General features: G+C 38.9%; 1 protein-coding gene across 4 annotated transcripts in view; it reads left to right on the top strand.

Moving 5' to 3' along the window:
* PDLIM5 (PDZ and LIM domain 5) overlaps positions 1-17,238 on the top strand; it is a 219,030-nt gene that overhangs the window by 187,263 nt on the left and 14,529 nt on the right. For all 4 annotated transcript variants that reach the window (XM_028148233.2, XM_028148231.2, XM_028148229.2 and 1 more), the window contains one exon: positions 9,459-9,633. In XM_028148233.2, coding sequence (XP_028004034.2) covers positions 9,459-9,633 — 175 coding nt within the window. The remainder of the gene's footprint in view (positions 1-9,458; positions 9,634-17,238) is intronic.

The following is a 17,238-nucleotide window of genomic DNA, read 5'->3' as shown; positions in this document are numbered from 1 at the left end:
CTATAAGTCATCCCTTTACTTATACTACCTCATTTAACTCTCTCACACTTGGAGGGAGTTGTTATGATTGCTGTTTTACAGTTGAGGAAACTAAGACCCAGAATGATGACATTTCTAAGTTCACACAGCCAGAAATGAGCAGAACAAGGTATCTTAACATCAGTCTTTCGCTATATATACTGCTTCCTCCAGCATAAGATAGCTCAGCAATGTTCTCTGCTTTCTTACTAGTAAAAGATGTGAAATTCAAACATAACTTTGGATAATGATAATAAAATTGTATTTATTTCAGGACTTAATGACTTTAATTGAGAGAGATATCTTAAAGAATTCGTAGTGGTGATAGAAATGTTAAAGTGTCCCAGGTTTTAAATTTTACAGTTATTGGTATTGCTTGACATGAGGAAATCTACTTAAGTATTCTTTCTTTTTCTGCTTCAGTTTTTGTTGTTGCTCACATTAGAAGAATTTTATGTATATGAGCAGTTCAAACCTGAGGGACTTTTCTCCTTTATTTATGAGGGTAGGCTGCTTTCTCACTTATGTAGATGAACATCAGTAGGAAAATGGTAAAAGCCAAGCCCAATTTAGGTTTCAGACTGTTTTGGAAATAAGATATATCAGAACTCCAAATATGAGCAAAATTCTAGAAATGTAATATCCTGTACAATAAAAGCCTAATATGCAAATTGTCCCCTTAACGAGGAGTTTGACCAAGAGTTCAAACAGGGGGTGGGGCCGGCTGGCCAACCATGGGAAGGGAGGCCCCAGCCAGCAGCCACTAGGGACGCTACTCATGCACGAATTTCGTGCACTGGGCCTCTAGTGTTAAATAACTTCTTAGATTACACAGTCTTTATGCAGTCAGCAGTGATTCTCTTCAGCATTCCTGAGGTTGTGAACCACGCCTCATATTTGTTTTAGTTTTTAAAAATATTTTATCTGAGATTATTTTTTTTCCTTCTTACCCATTACCTCTCTCCCTGCTCTTTCACAGAAGCATGCTGGCCGCTGCCAGTTAGAGCATGGATTTGTCTTTCTGTGACAACATTTGAAGTTGGAACATGATACTGACATTATTTAGAAATTAATATGTATAAGTGATAAATAATTTGTTTATTTTTAAGTGAATAGTGGTAAACTAGATATTTTATGATTTCACCTCTTTACAAGATACAGACTGGGTTTCTTTTAGTTGTAACTAACCACATGCAAGTTTTCTTTGTCAGGTCAGTAAGGAAGAGAAAAAGGCAAGTCTGTGTTTCCCGAATGTTGATGATGTGTAATGCAACAAATTAAAAAAGAAGAGAATGGAACCTTATCCAAGTCCCCACACTCACTTTAATTAAGACATTCTAGATCCAATTTAATCGGAGTTCTTAGAGTTGAAAGGCTGGTTGCTAATGGAAGAAACTAACCTCCTGAAGTTGCGGAAATATTTGATACTTAGTCTTGGGCGCACCTGTTCCAATTCTTTATGGCGTACATACCAGCATTCTCCACTACTTAGAGAAATGATAATAGTTTAATCTGTCCAGTTTTGCTTTTAATCTTTGAATTAAAAACTCCTTGATTCCATTTAATAAAATTTGCAGAAACCTCTGCAGAATGTACTTCCCTATGATCCTAGATCTTGGCTTAACTTTAAACCTTTTCTATTTGTACTGGATACAGTTTCATGCCTGGATTATGAAGAGTAGACTGTTGTTTATACTTCCAACATAAGGAGCTTGACAGAAAAAATGCGCAGATTCTATGCCTCCCTCGGCACCATCTGTTTGAGCTGGCTGGGGATGGGAGGAAGAAGAAAGTGCTGGCTGAGCACGGTGGTGTGCAAGTGTGTTGCCATCGCTGCTACCCAATTTAGTATGTGTAAAATTTCTACCATGCCTTTGCGCACATATTCTCTGAGATGTTGAATTACAATACTTTATCCCACCAAGAGTGCCAGAATGCCACTTTGATGTAGCCCAGTTATTTCTATAAGGACAGCATTAGCTTCCGTTTATAACAGGAGCGCCCCTTGCAGTTGAACAGTTGTTTTTCACACCATAAAACTTCACAGGTGACCTCTGCCTTCTCAGGGCTGTCAATATTTGTCTCTCTTCTTTTCGGGGTGGGGGGCCATTAGTGTTCTTGATAGCCTTACTTCGGACTTAATAAGAATGAAATATTATAGGGTTTTTAAAAGTATATAGTATGGTTATCCCTAAATTTACATTTTCTGCTGCTGTATCTTAATTCAAATGTAGTATTTGAAATATTTAGACCAATATAGAGTGTACAACAAAATAGACACAGAATTCTAATGTTTCAACCTCTTTATCCTCAGTAAAAGTAGTATTAGATCTATAAATTATATTTCCATTTCTGAAGCAGTTTATATGAAGCCTCTTAAATGATCTCAAAATGTGAAAAATCTAGCTTTATATTTTTATATTTTAGTTAAAGAACTTTGCAGCCATTGATTATAATGGCTGAAAAGTATCGGCAGCCAGGTTTAGGGAAAGAAACATCTCTGTAGGACGCTAAACTAATCTCTTACAGAATACAGGAAAGTTTTAAAAGTGATATCTAAGCATGCTAGGCATCAAGACAAATAAAAAATATTTTTTTCATCTATTATTCCTTAATCTATCCTACCAAGCTCATTAAAGAAATTAAAATAGGAGAAATTAATAGCCTCAATTACCATTATCCTCTCCTTCTAAACTGGTCCAGAAGTTAGTACTTCCTGGGTTAGATCACGTGTATGGAGATCTGCCTTCATATTTCGATTGACTGATAGTAGGCACATGATAAGTATTTCATGGATGATTGCACAGGGACAGAGGCTTAGGAGTCAGGCAGATGTGGTCTTGGATCCCAAATTGTCCAATTGTCCACTCTCCTCTTTTGGCTTCCATGGTGCTCTCTGCTGGTTTTCCTCCAACTGCCTCTCTCTTTGTATTTGTTATTTGCTTTATGCCTTGGAAGCTCTTCTATTTTCATGTTCCTCTTTCTTCGAGCCATCTCATTAACTCCCACAGCCTCAAATGTTAGCAATGTGCTGACGACTCTGGAATCAGTTCTTCTAGCTCAATCCAGTAGAAAACTAATACAGAGGGCAGTCTGAAAAAAAATTGAAAATTGATGAGTTATTTTAGGTGCAATAATGGTATTATGGTTAGGTTTTTTTAAAAAAGAGTTCTCATAGAGATCATACAGAAATAATCTGTATTAAATGGTAAATCTTGAATTTGCTTCAAAATAGTTCAGAGATGCAAGGGAGTGAGGGATATACACTGAGTGGCCAGATTATTATGATCTCTGAACGCATAATAATCTGGCCACTCAGTGTATTCCTATATAATAAAAGGCTAATATGCAAATTGTCCCCTCGACCAGGAGTTCGACCAGCAGGCAGGCCGGCCAACCGCCCATGTCCCCTCCCCCTGGCCAGGCTGGCCGGACCCCACACATGCACGAATTCATGCACCGGGCCTCTAATACACACACACACACACACACACACACACACACACACACACACACACACACACTGAGTGGCCAGATTATTATGCATTCAGGGATCATAATAATCTGGCCACTCAGTATAGATGACACATGATCTATGATGAGGCGATACTTTGTTGAAGCTTGATTCTTTCCCTCTATTTATTTTGCTGGTTTTTAAAATAAAGAATTGGTTCCTTAGCATCCTTTAAAGGTGACCAATGCAATTTAAAAAAAATCCAGAATTGTGAGCTCCTGGGTTTAAACATATTAGAAGCATTTAGATCTTTTGGAGTTGTTATTCTTATTAATGCAGAAACTGTCTTATCTGCTTTGCCAAGTCCATTTGATGCAACTGTAGTACTCCCTGATAGCTTTCTAATTTGACAAGATATTCTAGACATTCCTTGTTCATTTTTTGTCCCAGTCCTCGAGTCAGCAGTTTCTCTAAGAAGTCTGGTTCCTTTTAGTGGAAAGACAATTATTTTGGGCTGGAGTCATTCGCTCTCTAAACAAAGATTTATTAAGCAATATGCCAAATACTGCTATGCAACAAATAAAATACAGTCTCCTTGGCCTCAAATTGTGAAGAGATAGATAGTAAAAAGCAATAAAAAGAGTGTAAAATAGGTTAGATTAATGCTAAGGAGAAAGGTAAGCCAGTTAAGGAGTATAGGGAATGTGGTTTGTGGGGAGGCGATGCTGTTTATATAGGATGGTCAGAGAAAGCCACATTGATAAAATGGCCTTTGAGCAGAGACCTAAAGGTAGTGTGGGAACAAGCCGTGCAAAAGTTGGGGAAAGATTTCCAGACAGAGGAATGGAAAGGACAAAAGCCCTGAACCAGGAGCATGCTGGCCATTGAGAGGAATAGTAAGGAGGCCAGTGCGGCTCATACGTAGTGGCAGAGAGGAGAGGGGTAGATCAGGGCAGGGAGATAGCAGGAGTCAGATTCTATAGGAGCTTTGGTTTTAGTTCTCACTTAGGAGGGAACAATTGGAGGGTTTTGAGCAGAGTAGCAGCATAATCTGGCCTCTGTGTTGTTGGCAAGTGTGGAAGTAAAATCTAGAGGCAGTAACTGTAATAAGCCAAACGAGATGATAGTGGCTTGGACCAGGATGTACTGTGGAGCTGTAAGAAGTCATCAAGTTATGCATTTTTTTGCATTGTGAGCAGTTCATGTTCCAGCACCACACTTGTTCTACTGAATGATACGTTCAGCAATTAAAAAGCACTGCATCTAGTAAGAGCAATATCTGTTGTTGCTTAAGTTTGTTTTTTCTAGGGGTATATTTTACCCATTAATTTGACAACTTTACTTATTATACACTAAGAAAGTAGTCTATTATGCTGCTGGATGTTCCCACTAATTTATGTTTACTTATTTAATGATAATCTTTGAAATTTTAGGTTTAACTGTCAGTGCTAAAAAACAGAAGCATAGAATAATTATGAGTGCATGTCATTCAAAACTTTAGAAAACTCAAATAACCATTCTAAAATGAATAGAAGGTATTCTCACCAACATTGGTTTGGAAAGTAGCTAGTGGCTCTCAATTTCTAGATGAGTTTTGTGGTGCTGAAGTGTATCTGATACAAAAGGAAAAAAAATATTTTAAAAACAAGAACCTAATGGGGTAGAGATTAGCCACAAAAGAAGCCAAATTTAATAAAAGTCGCTCAAGATTAAGGTTAAAAAGGAAAACTTGAGTCAAGAACTCCCTAAGGTTCCCACTGTGACCCTTTACGGACTCATTCATCATTCAGTTAGCGTAAGTCACTTGAGTTTTTTGTGACTTAGATCCTTAGCTTATGAAATGGGCTAATTCCATGTTCTTATTTAATAGTTCTACTAGTACTTAAAAGAAAAGAAACCCCTTTTATTACAAATAAGTAGATTGTCATCTTTAAGCTGCTATCTCTAAAGAAATGTATTTATTTTCTACCTTAAAGTGGTTGATTTTTAGAACAGGTTCTCTAAATTTGAAGTCCTTTTATCACTGTTACCGTGGAAGACTGTTTGCCCTGTATGGTAGCTCAGTGCTCCTCAGAATTCTAAGGGAAGGAAGCAGGGCTCCTTTGTGCTGTTTCCCCACGCCCAAGACCTCACCTCATTACACCTCCCTGTCCCCAGTAAGCCAGGCGAGCAGAGGCCGGGCTGGCACGGGATGGCTCAAAAGTTGCCCATTCCTGTGCGAGAGTAGTGAGAAATTCAATCTGAAGAAATGAAACATCATCACTTTATTCATATGGGAAATAACTGGGGCTTGGACATGTTCAGGGCCTGGTAATTAACAGGTTTGGGGAGCTTTGTGTGCGGGCCAGTGTGCTAGCAACACAGCAACAAAACGGAGGTGTGAGAACTCTGGTCTTATCCAACGTGGCGAAAATGGGGCAGTCACAGAAAGCGAGGCTTTCTTCACAAGCAAGGAACAGCAGTGAGCTGAGAGCCTTTCTATATGTGTTTAAGATGGTCAGATGTTTCAAGTTTAAGAACGGCTTCTCATATTAAATAAGTTAGTTCCCCATGCACCTTCTCCTTGAGGCATGGGCCAGATGGGTTATGTCCCATTTTACAATGACTGATGCAGAATTACTACAGGCTTTCATTGCTAAAACTGTCTCAGTGACTCGGGACTTTAGGGCTTATGCATAGATAATGTGATAAAATAAAGGCATATGGTAGATGAAAGGGTTGGACTCTCTTTGAGGTCTCCTTTTCAGATTTTTCAATTGGTAGCTTTCCCACTGTTTGAAATCCTGAACCCAATACATGTTTTAAAAACCTCTTTCTTTATAGTGTCCTTTTAAAAAGGCAAAATGAAAGTGATTCAGAACCTTCCCTTTTTCATTTACTTAAGTATTAATTTTTTGACTTCTGTTTTTAAGGCAGTTTTCTGGTAGTGGCTAGAAAGGAATATATAGTTTGTCTTTTAAGAGTTTGTAATTGACTTAATTAATAAGGAAAAGGCATTATAGGACCTACTGATTAATAACAAATAAATTATACAGGCGGGGGTGTTAATAGACATTAAGGGGAGCAAGAGAGCACTTCTAGCTGGAGTGCTCAGGGAATACTGGGGACAAAAATGGAACATTCGTGGCCTCACAGAATGGAAAAACTGAGTAGCAGAGCAGAAAGGGCCCTTTCATTGGCTGAGGATCATAGAAGCAGGGGATGACATGGCAAGTTCAAGGGACAGTGACTAGACTGTAGCACAGTGGTTAAGAGCACAGACTCCAAAGCCAGACCGCCTGGATTCAGGACTGCCTTTTGTTCTGTGTTTGACCTCAGAGTAAAAGAGTGGTACTGATTATGCCCAAATCATAGGGCTGTTGTAAGGATTTGAGAATAGTGCCAGCACAAGTTAAATATTAAATGAATAAAATCAAGAATGATGATGATGGCAAGGACGCGGGTGATCATAAAAGACCAGGTTGTAAGAAAGATTGGAGTGAGCTCGCTAAGGGGCTGGACTGTCAGGACTGCATATAGTTCACAGCAGGGAATTACTGAAAGCTTTCTAAAAAAGAATATATGGTCAGACTAGTGTATTTGGGAAAAGAACTTAGCAGAAGAGGTTGCAGAAGAGAGTGCAGCAGAGACACTGCTTAGGAGACTTGTAATGGTCCAGGCTGGAGGGATTCAAACCAGGACTCAAGGGATAGAGGATGGGTTCGGATTAGCAAGAAGGGACAGACCTTGCAGACAATTATAATGAAACCCTTGGTAGCATCTGGGGACTGTGTCAGGGAGGCAGAGGGCCATGTCTGAGTACGTGGGAAAATTCAAACCATAGGAGTTCTTGGGAAGAGCTGGCAATGTGTGCAAGAAGGTGAAATACACTGTATGTCCGGAACGTAAAGTCAAGATCGGGCATTGAAGTGCTCACCTGGTGCTCCAAGAGAAATCAGACCGGACACAGCAATGGAAGACCCCCAGTTTCACTGTGTGTGTAAATGAGGTCACAAGGAAGAGAGTGTTCACAGTGAATGTTATAGTAATTTTCTTTCCCGTTTCTAGAAGGGAGAGTGTGAGTTTAAGAGAATGAACACATATTCCTAGTCCAGTGGACTCATTTAAAACATGGGCAGGAGTCGAGTTCCCTGGCCTGCAAAGTGCCATTTCACAGCTCGAGTGCCAGGCGGAGCTCCGCAGGAGACGTGCGAAGTGTTTATAAACGCATGGCTTCTGGCTCTGTACTTGCATGTCATTGCTGACAGGCTCTATTCCGGGAGGGAGAATTGTCCTTTCAATTATCCTAACTAGTCTCATCCAGTTTTGACCACACCTTTAATATAGATCCTGTCAATAGACACACACGTGTATATATACATATACTACTATGTTAATTTGTATTGTGCGTGCTTTTTTTTCTTTCTTATTTTTTTGTTAATCCTCACCTGAGGATGTTTTTCCATTGATTGTTAGAGAGAATGGAAAGGAGGGGGAGAGACAGAGAGGGAAACATCGATGTGAGAGAAACACATCGATTGGTTGACTCGCATACATGCCCTGACCTGGGCTGGGATTGAGCCTGCAGTTGAGGTACATGCCCTTGACCAGAATTGAATCCCGGACCCTTCAGTCCTTGGCTGACACTCCAACCACTGAGGCAAACCGGCTAGGGCTCTGCATGCTTTTCTTAAAAGTTGTTCCTTTTAAACCTTTTTAATATATATTTTTCTTCCATTACATTTTAATTGCCTGTGGGTAACGAGCTGGCCTTCTGTTGGTGTCAGTCTTTACAGTTTTGCATTCATTCACTTAGGTATCGGTTTCAGTTTATTCGTTCATTCCTTCATTTGTTTATTTATTCCAGGCACTGTATTAGATGTGAGAGTAATGAATAAGACGTAGTCCCTGCCTTCAGGGAGCTTACTAGCTGGTTGGAGAACAAAAGACACAGATATGTGTAGTAGAAGCAATAATAAAATAATTCACAGAAAACTATGCGAACATGGAAGGGGCAACAGGGAGAGATAATTCAAGGAGGATTTTTGGAGCAATTGGCTTTTGGGCTGAATCTTAATAAGTAGTAGTTACTAGGTAAAGAGGAAGAAGCATAGAGAAACGACAGTGAAGACCCATTCACGAGAAAAAGTGAGGCAGTTAGGTGTTACTGTAGCACAAAGTGAAAGGCAGTAGTGAAAAATGTGGTGGACCAGGCAGAGACTGCTAGTGGAACCTGCATGCGGTGATTAGAAGTTGATACTACATTCGGTGCTCAGAGAACAGGGAAATCCTGCCAGTGGGTCTGAGATCAGGCCAGATTTCAGTCTTCGGTGGCAGTTGGGAGGATGCATTTGTGGAGGACAGGACAATTTGGTAGCTAGTCCAGGTGGCAGACGTTGAGGACCTAAACCAGAACAATGTTGTAGGAATGGAGATGAGAGGGCAAAACAGAATTATTGTGAAATAAAATGAACAGAACCCATTACAACCACAGATGAGGGAGAAGAAGGTCCTAGGACGATTTTTCGTAGGACCTTTACCTTATATGACTGGGTGACTGCACAGTCTTAGAGAATATAGGAGGAGAATATAGATAACAATATAGAAGTGTTATTTTCAACCCACCGAGAGTTTTAATGTGCCTGTGATATAGTTCAAGTGAAATCTAATTAACGCTTAGCAGAGATGTCTATATGACTAGAAATACCTCGTTGTCAGTACCTTAACTATCTCCTCCTGGATACAGAAGTATTTCTCTGTTTCCTGCAACATGCTATGCATGCATCTGTCATAACTCTTTGTGTTATGGTAATCCTTGATTTTCATTTCTATTAATCTCTGTAATCACAGTCCAGTGTTTGGTACGTAACCTCTCCTAAAATGTGAGTGAGTGTGTGAGTGAATAAGACAGTGAGTAGATTATTTTTAAAAGTACTATTATTATTTGTTAGGGAAAGTTTATATTTGGCTTATTCTCATTCTGATTTTTCTGTGTTTGAACCCCTAGCACCTTCCACTGGAAGAATCTCAAATAGTTCCACTTCCTCAGGAGCAGTGGCCCCAGCCAACTCTGCTGCGGGGCAGCCCCAGCCAGGCGACCAGGACACCTTCGTGCAAAGAGCGGAGCACATCCCAGCAGGGAAACGGACTCCCATGTGCGCTCACTGCAACCAGGTCATCAGGTTGGTTGTTTTTGGAATTTCTCGGGAGTACTTGATAAGAACGTTGATTTTTATTTATATTTTATTTTCTGAAAGATTCACATTATTATTAGAGAAAATACTCATGTCACATTTCTATGTAAATGTTATTATTGAAGTAGATAAATATGAATATATTTGTTAGAATTTATTGTAGTGAAAAGTAATTCTGGGCCTTTGAAATTAAAACTAAAAATACCTTTATTTTTTCCAGTTATTTATTCCTAAGGAAAAATAATGACTAATGTGGCCTTTCAAGGAATAATAAAATGTTAAGACTCAAAGGGACCCTGAAGATCATTTATCTGAACTTCATTATTTTGCAAATCATAAAAGTGAGGACTTCCATTTAGATGAAAAATAACTGGTGACATAAACTAAAGAACGTTGAGTCCTATAGGGAAAAAGATTGGGTTTTTGAAAACCTAAGCACTGAAAGATATAATTACCTCCAGGTCTATCCTACCTAATAAAATGGTAATATGTAAATTACCATCACTCCGCTACGCCCACGATTGGGCCAGCGGGAGGCCCAGGGGGCGGGACTCGGGGTGGCCGGGGTAGCCGATTGGGCCAGCGGGACGCTGAACTCGCGTTGCCAGCAGCGGCGCAAGCTCAGCGTCTGCGCCATGGCTGTGCTGCGGCACAGAAGGGTCCTCTGGGGCAGCGAGCTCACGTCCCGCCGCGGACCATGAAAAGCGCCGCGGACCATCAAAAGCATGGGAGCTGGGTACCTGTCCGCTCCGGCACCAGGCCTTTCAGAAGCCTCCGCCTAGCCGTGCATGATTCAATCATGCACTGGGCCTCTAGTATATACATAAATGCTTTAAATTTTAGATTATATCAAAACTTGCTCCTTTATAATATTTTTATCCAAATCTTACCTTATTGTCTTTTAAATTCTACGTAGGAAAAAAGGCCCAGAGATCTTAAGTGAGTGCACTATACTGGTACTTATTACTCTGAGCATTTCTTAATAAGTGGCTTTTAAAACATTCCGAGGTTTAGGTGTGAATGTTGACTGCAGGGACCCACCAGCAGGACCTGTTGCCTTTGGAGTTGCCTTGTTGGTAGTAGCAAATGACCAGTTGAAATGACTGCTCATGCTCTCCCTTGTTTTTAATTTATCCTGTTTTGAAATAGTGGAAACAATGGTTTCCCTAAGGTTGAGACTTAACTTGTATTTTCCCTTCCTCTATTACATAATTATTGCTTAGGAGAATGTGTCTAATTAATACTTACAAGGGAGCCCAAGAAGCCTCAATACTTTATTTAAGAACCAAATATAAATACATTTCTCCTGAACCCACTATTAAATAATAAGTGATTAAAAATAAAATAGCTTTCATATTTTAAAGGTAGTCCATGTTCATTGTGACATATCAAAAATATAGAAAAACTGAAAGCAAAAATTCACCCCTAATTCCACTTCCTAAGATAGCCACTGTTAGTATTTTAATTCACACTTTTAAAACAAACACAGGACCGATGTTGTTTACAGAAATGGAATCATAATACGATATTTTGTAAGCTGTTTGTATTTTCCATAGTGAGTAGTGCCTGCTTACTAGGAATTAGCCAGGAGCAGTGGCAGTGGTTATGGAAAGAGGAGAAATCAGAGGTTCCCACAGTCCAGTGCAGTATCCAGCACACAGAGGCACTCAGCGAATGTTTGACAGGAACAGGGCACGCAGGACTCAAGACCCACTCATCATTCAGGCTGCAATATTAATTCAGCTAGACTCATTTTTCTACAAGTACTACATATAGGGTTATTGCCTTGCAGAAATACTTAAACTATTACAAAATCTAGTTTGGTACTGTTTTACTCCAGTAAATGAGACACTTTTTAGTTATATTAGGTTTAATATGAATGAAATAAAAAATTCTAACTTGTCACATTGCTTCTTTAAGTATGGTGCTTTGGTTATGTAGACTGGTATTTTGGGATACTACATGGTGGGCAGAGACACCCTCCATGAAGGCAGGAGTCACTGCTATTTGTGTGTTGTTGTAAGCATGTAATTGGATGGGTTAACAAAAAGTCAAACTATATCAGTTGCTGATTCATGCTGTCTGATTATCAAATTATGTGGCAGCCTGTAATCATCACCATCAGCACATCTGAAAAACTTAGTCTGGAGAGAAATTATATTCCCCACCCTTCCTACCTTGGTTTATTTCAGTTTTAATGCTAGATCAGGATGTGATTTTAATGCACAATCTTCTTGTCATGTGAAATAAATATATATTATGTTAATGACATAAATGGCCATTGCTTATTGCTCTCCCGTCTGTTAAATTTTATATGGCTCTGAATTATCTCAGCACTTGTTATTAGTTAAACTTGAGCTGTGACCGGGTTGGCTCAGTGGATAGAGCGTCGGCCTGCGGACTGAAGGGTCCCAGGTTCGATTCCGGTCAAGGGCATGTACCTTGGTTGCGGGCACATCCCCAGTAGGGGGTGTGCAGGAGGCAGCTGATCGATGTTTCTCTCTCATCGATGTTTCTAACTCTCTATCTCTCTCCCTCTCTGTAAAAAATCAATAAAATATATTTTTTAAAAAATAAACTTGAACGCTTCGTTTATAGGGAAGTTAATAGGACCAGGGATTACTTCATGTCAAGATCTTCTAACAGTAACTAACACAGCACATTTGCTTGGTGCTCAAATGCTGAAGCAGCTTGAATAGATTGTGTCACTTCATAGGCCCAGTCAAAGCATAATTCTAGTTCTTGGCCTCAATGCCAGTATCACTTACCAAAGCAAGGAGGCATTGGATCAAGTGACATTCTCTTGTACACCTGTTTTAAAAACAAGCTGCAGTTATAGGCTTGATACTTTCCATACAGGATATTGCAACCTGGCAAACTCTAAGAAGTTTAAGATTTCAGAATTTATATTGTTTGTTTACAATATGTAATATTGTTTACCGCAGTGTAATTTATTTTGTTTGTTTTAAATTTATATTATTTATTTTATATTTCTTTTCTAAATATTTGACATTTTCAAAAACATTTTTTAATGAAGCCAGATTGAGGCAAATTTTGTGTTTTATTTTTTTATTTATATTTTTATTTCAGAGAGGAAGGGAGAAAGAGAGAGTTAGAAACATCAATGATGAGAGAGAATCATTGATTGGCTGCCTCCTGCATGCCCCCTGGCGGGGGGTGGGGGGGAATTGAGCCTGCAACCTGGGCATGTGCCCGTGACTGGAATCGAACCCGGGACCCTTCAGTCTGCAGGCTGGTGCTCTGTCCACTGAGCCAAACCAGCTAGGGCTGTTTTATTTTATTTTTAGCAAAGTTAATTGTTTTTTAAAACCTCAGAAACCTGAATCACTAAATGTTAGTGCTGAAGTGGTTATCTTTTTATTTGTTTGTTTTTTGTTAATCTTTTTCCATTGAGTTTTAGATAGAGGGTAATGGGGGTAGGGAGAGGGAGAGAGAGAGGGGGAGAGAGAGAGAAAGGGAGAGGGAGAGAGGGAGAGGGAGAGGGAGAGAGAAACTTTGATGTGAGAAAGACACATTGATTGATTGCCTTCCACACTCGCCCTGACCAGGCCAAGATTGAACCTTCGGTATGTTCTAACCACTTAGAACACTGGCAAGGGCTGAACTGTTATCTCTTATAGTCCATATTTAGCTTAAAATTCCATACATCATTTTATTTGTATCTAATATTTAAAATTTTGTTCAATTTGAATCTAGAAAAGATTATGAATCTTTTGCCTAAATTGTATATTTCAGCATTACTTTAATTAGTTGCTTTTTACAGATGGATAGGGTGTTACATTTTAGGAAATTCTACTGCAACTTTGATTGAGTTTGCTATGGAACAGTTCTAATCCATTTGTGATAGGAGTACCATTTCTTCCACTCTTACCTCATGAATAGATTGACTGTTGGAGTGCTGGTGTAATAGGGAAACAGAAAATCAGACTAATGTAGCCAAAACCACATTTTAGTTTCCCTGGTCGAACGGGCTTATGAAAACTCTAGCTTATTCCTTGCCTGTCACATCTGGTGGCATTAAAATCTGTTGACCACTTGCATGCACTACATGGAGTTAAATGGGCCATTCATATTTAGCCTCTTAGCATCTTTCTGAAAGAAGTAAGGGATTCATGGTGCTTGAATTTCTTCTTAGATATGGAATGCTTTAAAAAAAATTGCCCCAATATTATCGTTCTGTGTTTGCCTGCACCAGAACAATCACATTCAGTCAACCCATTGTTGATTGCAGTGAGAAAGAGAATTTTAAATTACTGAATTGTTTCTCGATCAGTAATTTTCATAAGAAGAGCCATCTCAGTTATCCCAAGGAGAGGCCAACAGAGTGTTTTGGGTGCCTCACCATCCATTCCAATCTCTGAGCACTCCTTTATTAATAGACTTTGTTTTCCCTTCCGGTTAAGATTTTACTTAAAAATAAAAGGTTTTTGGCCTAATGTGTTAGTCCCTGAATTTAAGGAAACAAAGACACAGACCAAGATTTATGAGCAAAACATAGACCAAAATTTCAGAGTTACTGTACTGAAAAATTGCTGTTTCCTTTGCCTAAATTCTCTTCCCCTAGGTATTTGCCTAGCTCACTTTCTCCTTCAGGTCTTTACTCAATTATCAGGGTATTCCTGGCCTACCCCTCCCCTCACACACACCACCCCCCCACCCACACACACACACACACACACACACACACACACACACACACAGTCTCCCAATCTTCCCTCCCTCTTCATTTGTATCTTCAGCATTTAAAATCTAACATACCGTATATTTTATTTATCCCTTTTGTTGTCTCTCTCCCTCATACTAGAATGTAAGTCCATGAAAGCAGGGCTTTTTCTGGCCTTGTTTCTTGCTATGGTCTCTGCTCCCAGAACAAGGCCTGGCACATATCACTGCCTTTAGTAAATACTTGTTCAGTTGATGAAGGAACTTTTTAAAAATATTTGGAGGAATGAATGATATTAGTATTGCCAAATTAAAATTATATTCTACTTGTCTCATATGGAATCACACATTTCTCCTGCTTTTCTAATTTTCTAATAACCTCAACATAAAGAATTGACTATAATTGCCTCCAATAAACTTGTTTTTAACTTATCAATATTACCATTTTTTAGAACTTGTTCTTTTGATTCATTATTATGATTGGGGCTCATTTTACCTATGCATTTATTCTTAACAAGCGTGTCTTTCAAAATAAAAAGTCCTTACAACCTTTTAAATGCAGTATTTTAAAGGACTATTAAGTTAAAGGTGGTACTCGATGAAAGAAGAACTATATATTTTTTTGTGTGGTCCAAATTGGAAAGTTTGGGCGTAACCCACTGAGAATGAAGAATTAAGGGTGTCAAAATACAATGTTTCTAAATTTTTGGAAGGATTGTTAGAATTTCTACTTTGAAATATTATAAATCTTGAAAGATAATCTCTGTGTTTCATTTTCTTTTACTCTTTTCTCTTCCTGCATGTGCGTTTGTGTGTATTTATGACTCTGTATGTGTGTGCTGTGCATTTTCTCCCAATAATCTTTTTTATTTCATTCTGTTTTTCTAAGATTGTTTGCTCATGGTAGGCCCTCCCTAAAAGTTGAGCATAATACATACTGGCTTATACATTTTTTTTTTTTATTTTAGATATTTTATTGAGTTTTTACAGAGAGGAAGGGAGAAGGATAGAGAGTTAGAAACATCAATGAGAGAGAAACATCGGTCAGCTGCCTCCTGCACACCCCGCTACTGGGGATGTGCCTGCAACCAAGGTACATGCCCTTGACCGAAATCGAACCTGGGACCTTTCAGTCCACAGGCCGACGCTCTATCCACTGAGCCAAACCGGTTTCGGCTGGCTTATACATTTTTATTATTTATTATGTCTAGTTAAGTAGAACATTAGATTCCATATTTAGTTTGGAGCATGTGCGTTCTTTTTTATGTGCTTTGTTTTAAACTTTTGTTGATTGACTTTTCATTTTTTTAAAAAACTTCTTTTGTTTTTAACATTTATTGATGTAGAAAGTTTTAGTCAAATACAATGTTTAATCTATGGTGGCTGGGCCTTGGAGGGTCCAGCTTTACAGTCATCATTCACCGGGATCTTAGGAAAGTTACCAAACTTCTAAGATGTTAGCTTCATCTGTTTATAGAGTTCATGTCTATCATTGGGAGTTATTGTGAAAACTAAATAACCAAGGGAAGCAAGAAGTAAGCATTTGATTTCTAAGTTAAATCCCTGTTAGGTTGTGCCTGTTTGGTGTATCTCATTTGGTTGGCGTCATCCTGTTGCCAGTTTGATTCCTGGTCAAGGTGGCTGATCTATGTTTGTCTTTCTCTCTAAAAATCAGTTTTAAAAAAATCTTTTTAAAAAATGAATTTGCAATTCTTTTCACCTATTTGTAATCTTTTCTTTTTCTCTGACCTCTTCTCTTAGCTTCTTTCCCTAGCTCTTTATTTATTTTTTTCTTTTTGGCATAAGTCTCACAGAAGAGAAACAGGGAGAAAAGTTTCATGCCAAAGCTCTTCCCCCAGCCAATCAGTGCTTTAACTCTTTCCCCTCGCTCCCTTCGTCAGTCAACAAGTATTTAGTAAGGCCTCATGAGGTGCGGAGTATCATAAGAGGTAGCTGAATACTTAATTCCACTTTGCGGTTATCCAAGCCTGTCATTCCAGTTTACAGATGGAAACCCAGTCCTACCCGGAACTAGAAGAACTGCTTCAGTGCTAATCCTGTGTTAATGAATTTGTTAAATTAGTCTCTGCTGACACAGAGAAGCGAGTACTTCGTTATAAGCAAAAGATGTTATTGTTTAATCTCTACATAACTTTAAGGGCATTGATGGAAGATACTCTCAGTGCAGCCAAGGAGTATCAGGTTAGGTCAGAATCTGCACAGAGCGTGTTTGTTTAAGAAAGGAGATTTGGCAGGAGCAAGGGTCATTTTCAACTCACTTTTTAAAGGTGCAGAGGGAGTTTCTTTATTGTTGTTAAGATCATTCACTATTCAAATATGATAAAGAAACTAAGGAAATATCTTAAAATTACCCTTTCAATGGACAGTATTATTTATCCATTTTTTGTAGTGGACTCTAGTCCAGAAAGCTTTCCAAAAAAAATAATGCATGTAATAAGGAAAACCTTCTAAATCGCAAAAGGGATCAAAAGAAGAATAAAAGTCTTGAATGGGACTATTAAAAATGAACACTGGACAGAAATTTGTCATTGAGATTGGATAAGACATACAGCAATGACACACAGACTTGCTATGGTTAGACTAAATTTGGCTTCAAGCCTTCTAACAGTCAACAAAAAAGGAGTTAAATTTTGCAAATTACTATACAGTGAGATAAATACTTCTATTACTCAGAAGAAGCAAAACTGTTCTTATTGCAAAAATCTGAAAGGAATTTCTCCAAGGAAGCCTGTGAAAATGGCCCTGTGTGGTCTAACGAAGAACACTTTGAACAGTAGGAAGAGCAGAGGTGGGTTCCATGGAGCTGTATTCTGTAGCAGGTGTCAGTGCAGACTGATGGCATCACACTGAACACTGGCCATTAAAGGAATAATTCTGTGGAATGGGTCT

The sequence above is a fragment of the Eptesicus fuscus genome, chromosome 2 (genome assembly GCF_027574615.1).
Source record: "Eptesicus fuscus isolate TK198812 chromosome 2, DD_ASM_mEF_20220401, whole genome shotgun sequence".
Classification (NCBI taxonomy): domain Eukaryota; kingdom Metazoa; phylum Chordata; class Mammalia; order Chiroptera; family Vespertilionidae; genus Eptesicus; species Eptesicus fuscus.
Note: the sequence above shows the minus strand (reverse complement) of the source record. Positions and strands in the feature narration are given on the sequence as shown.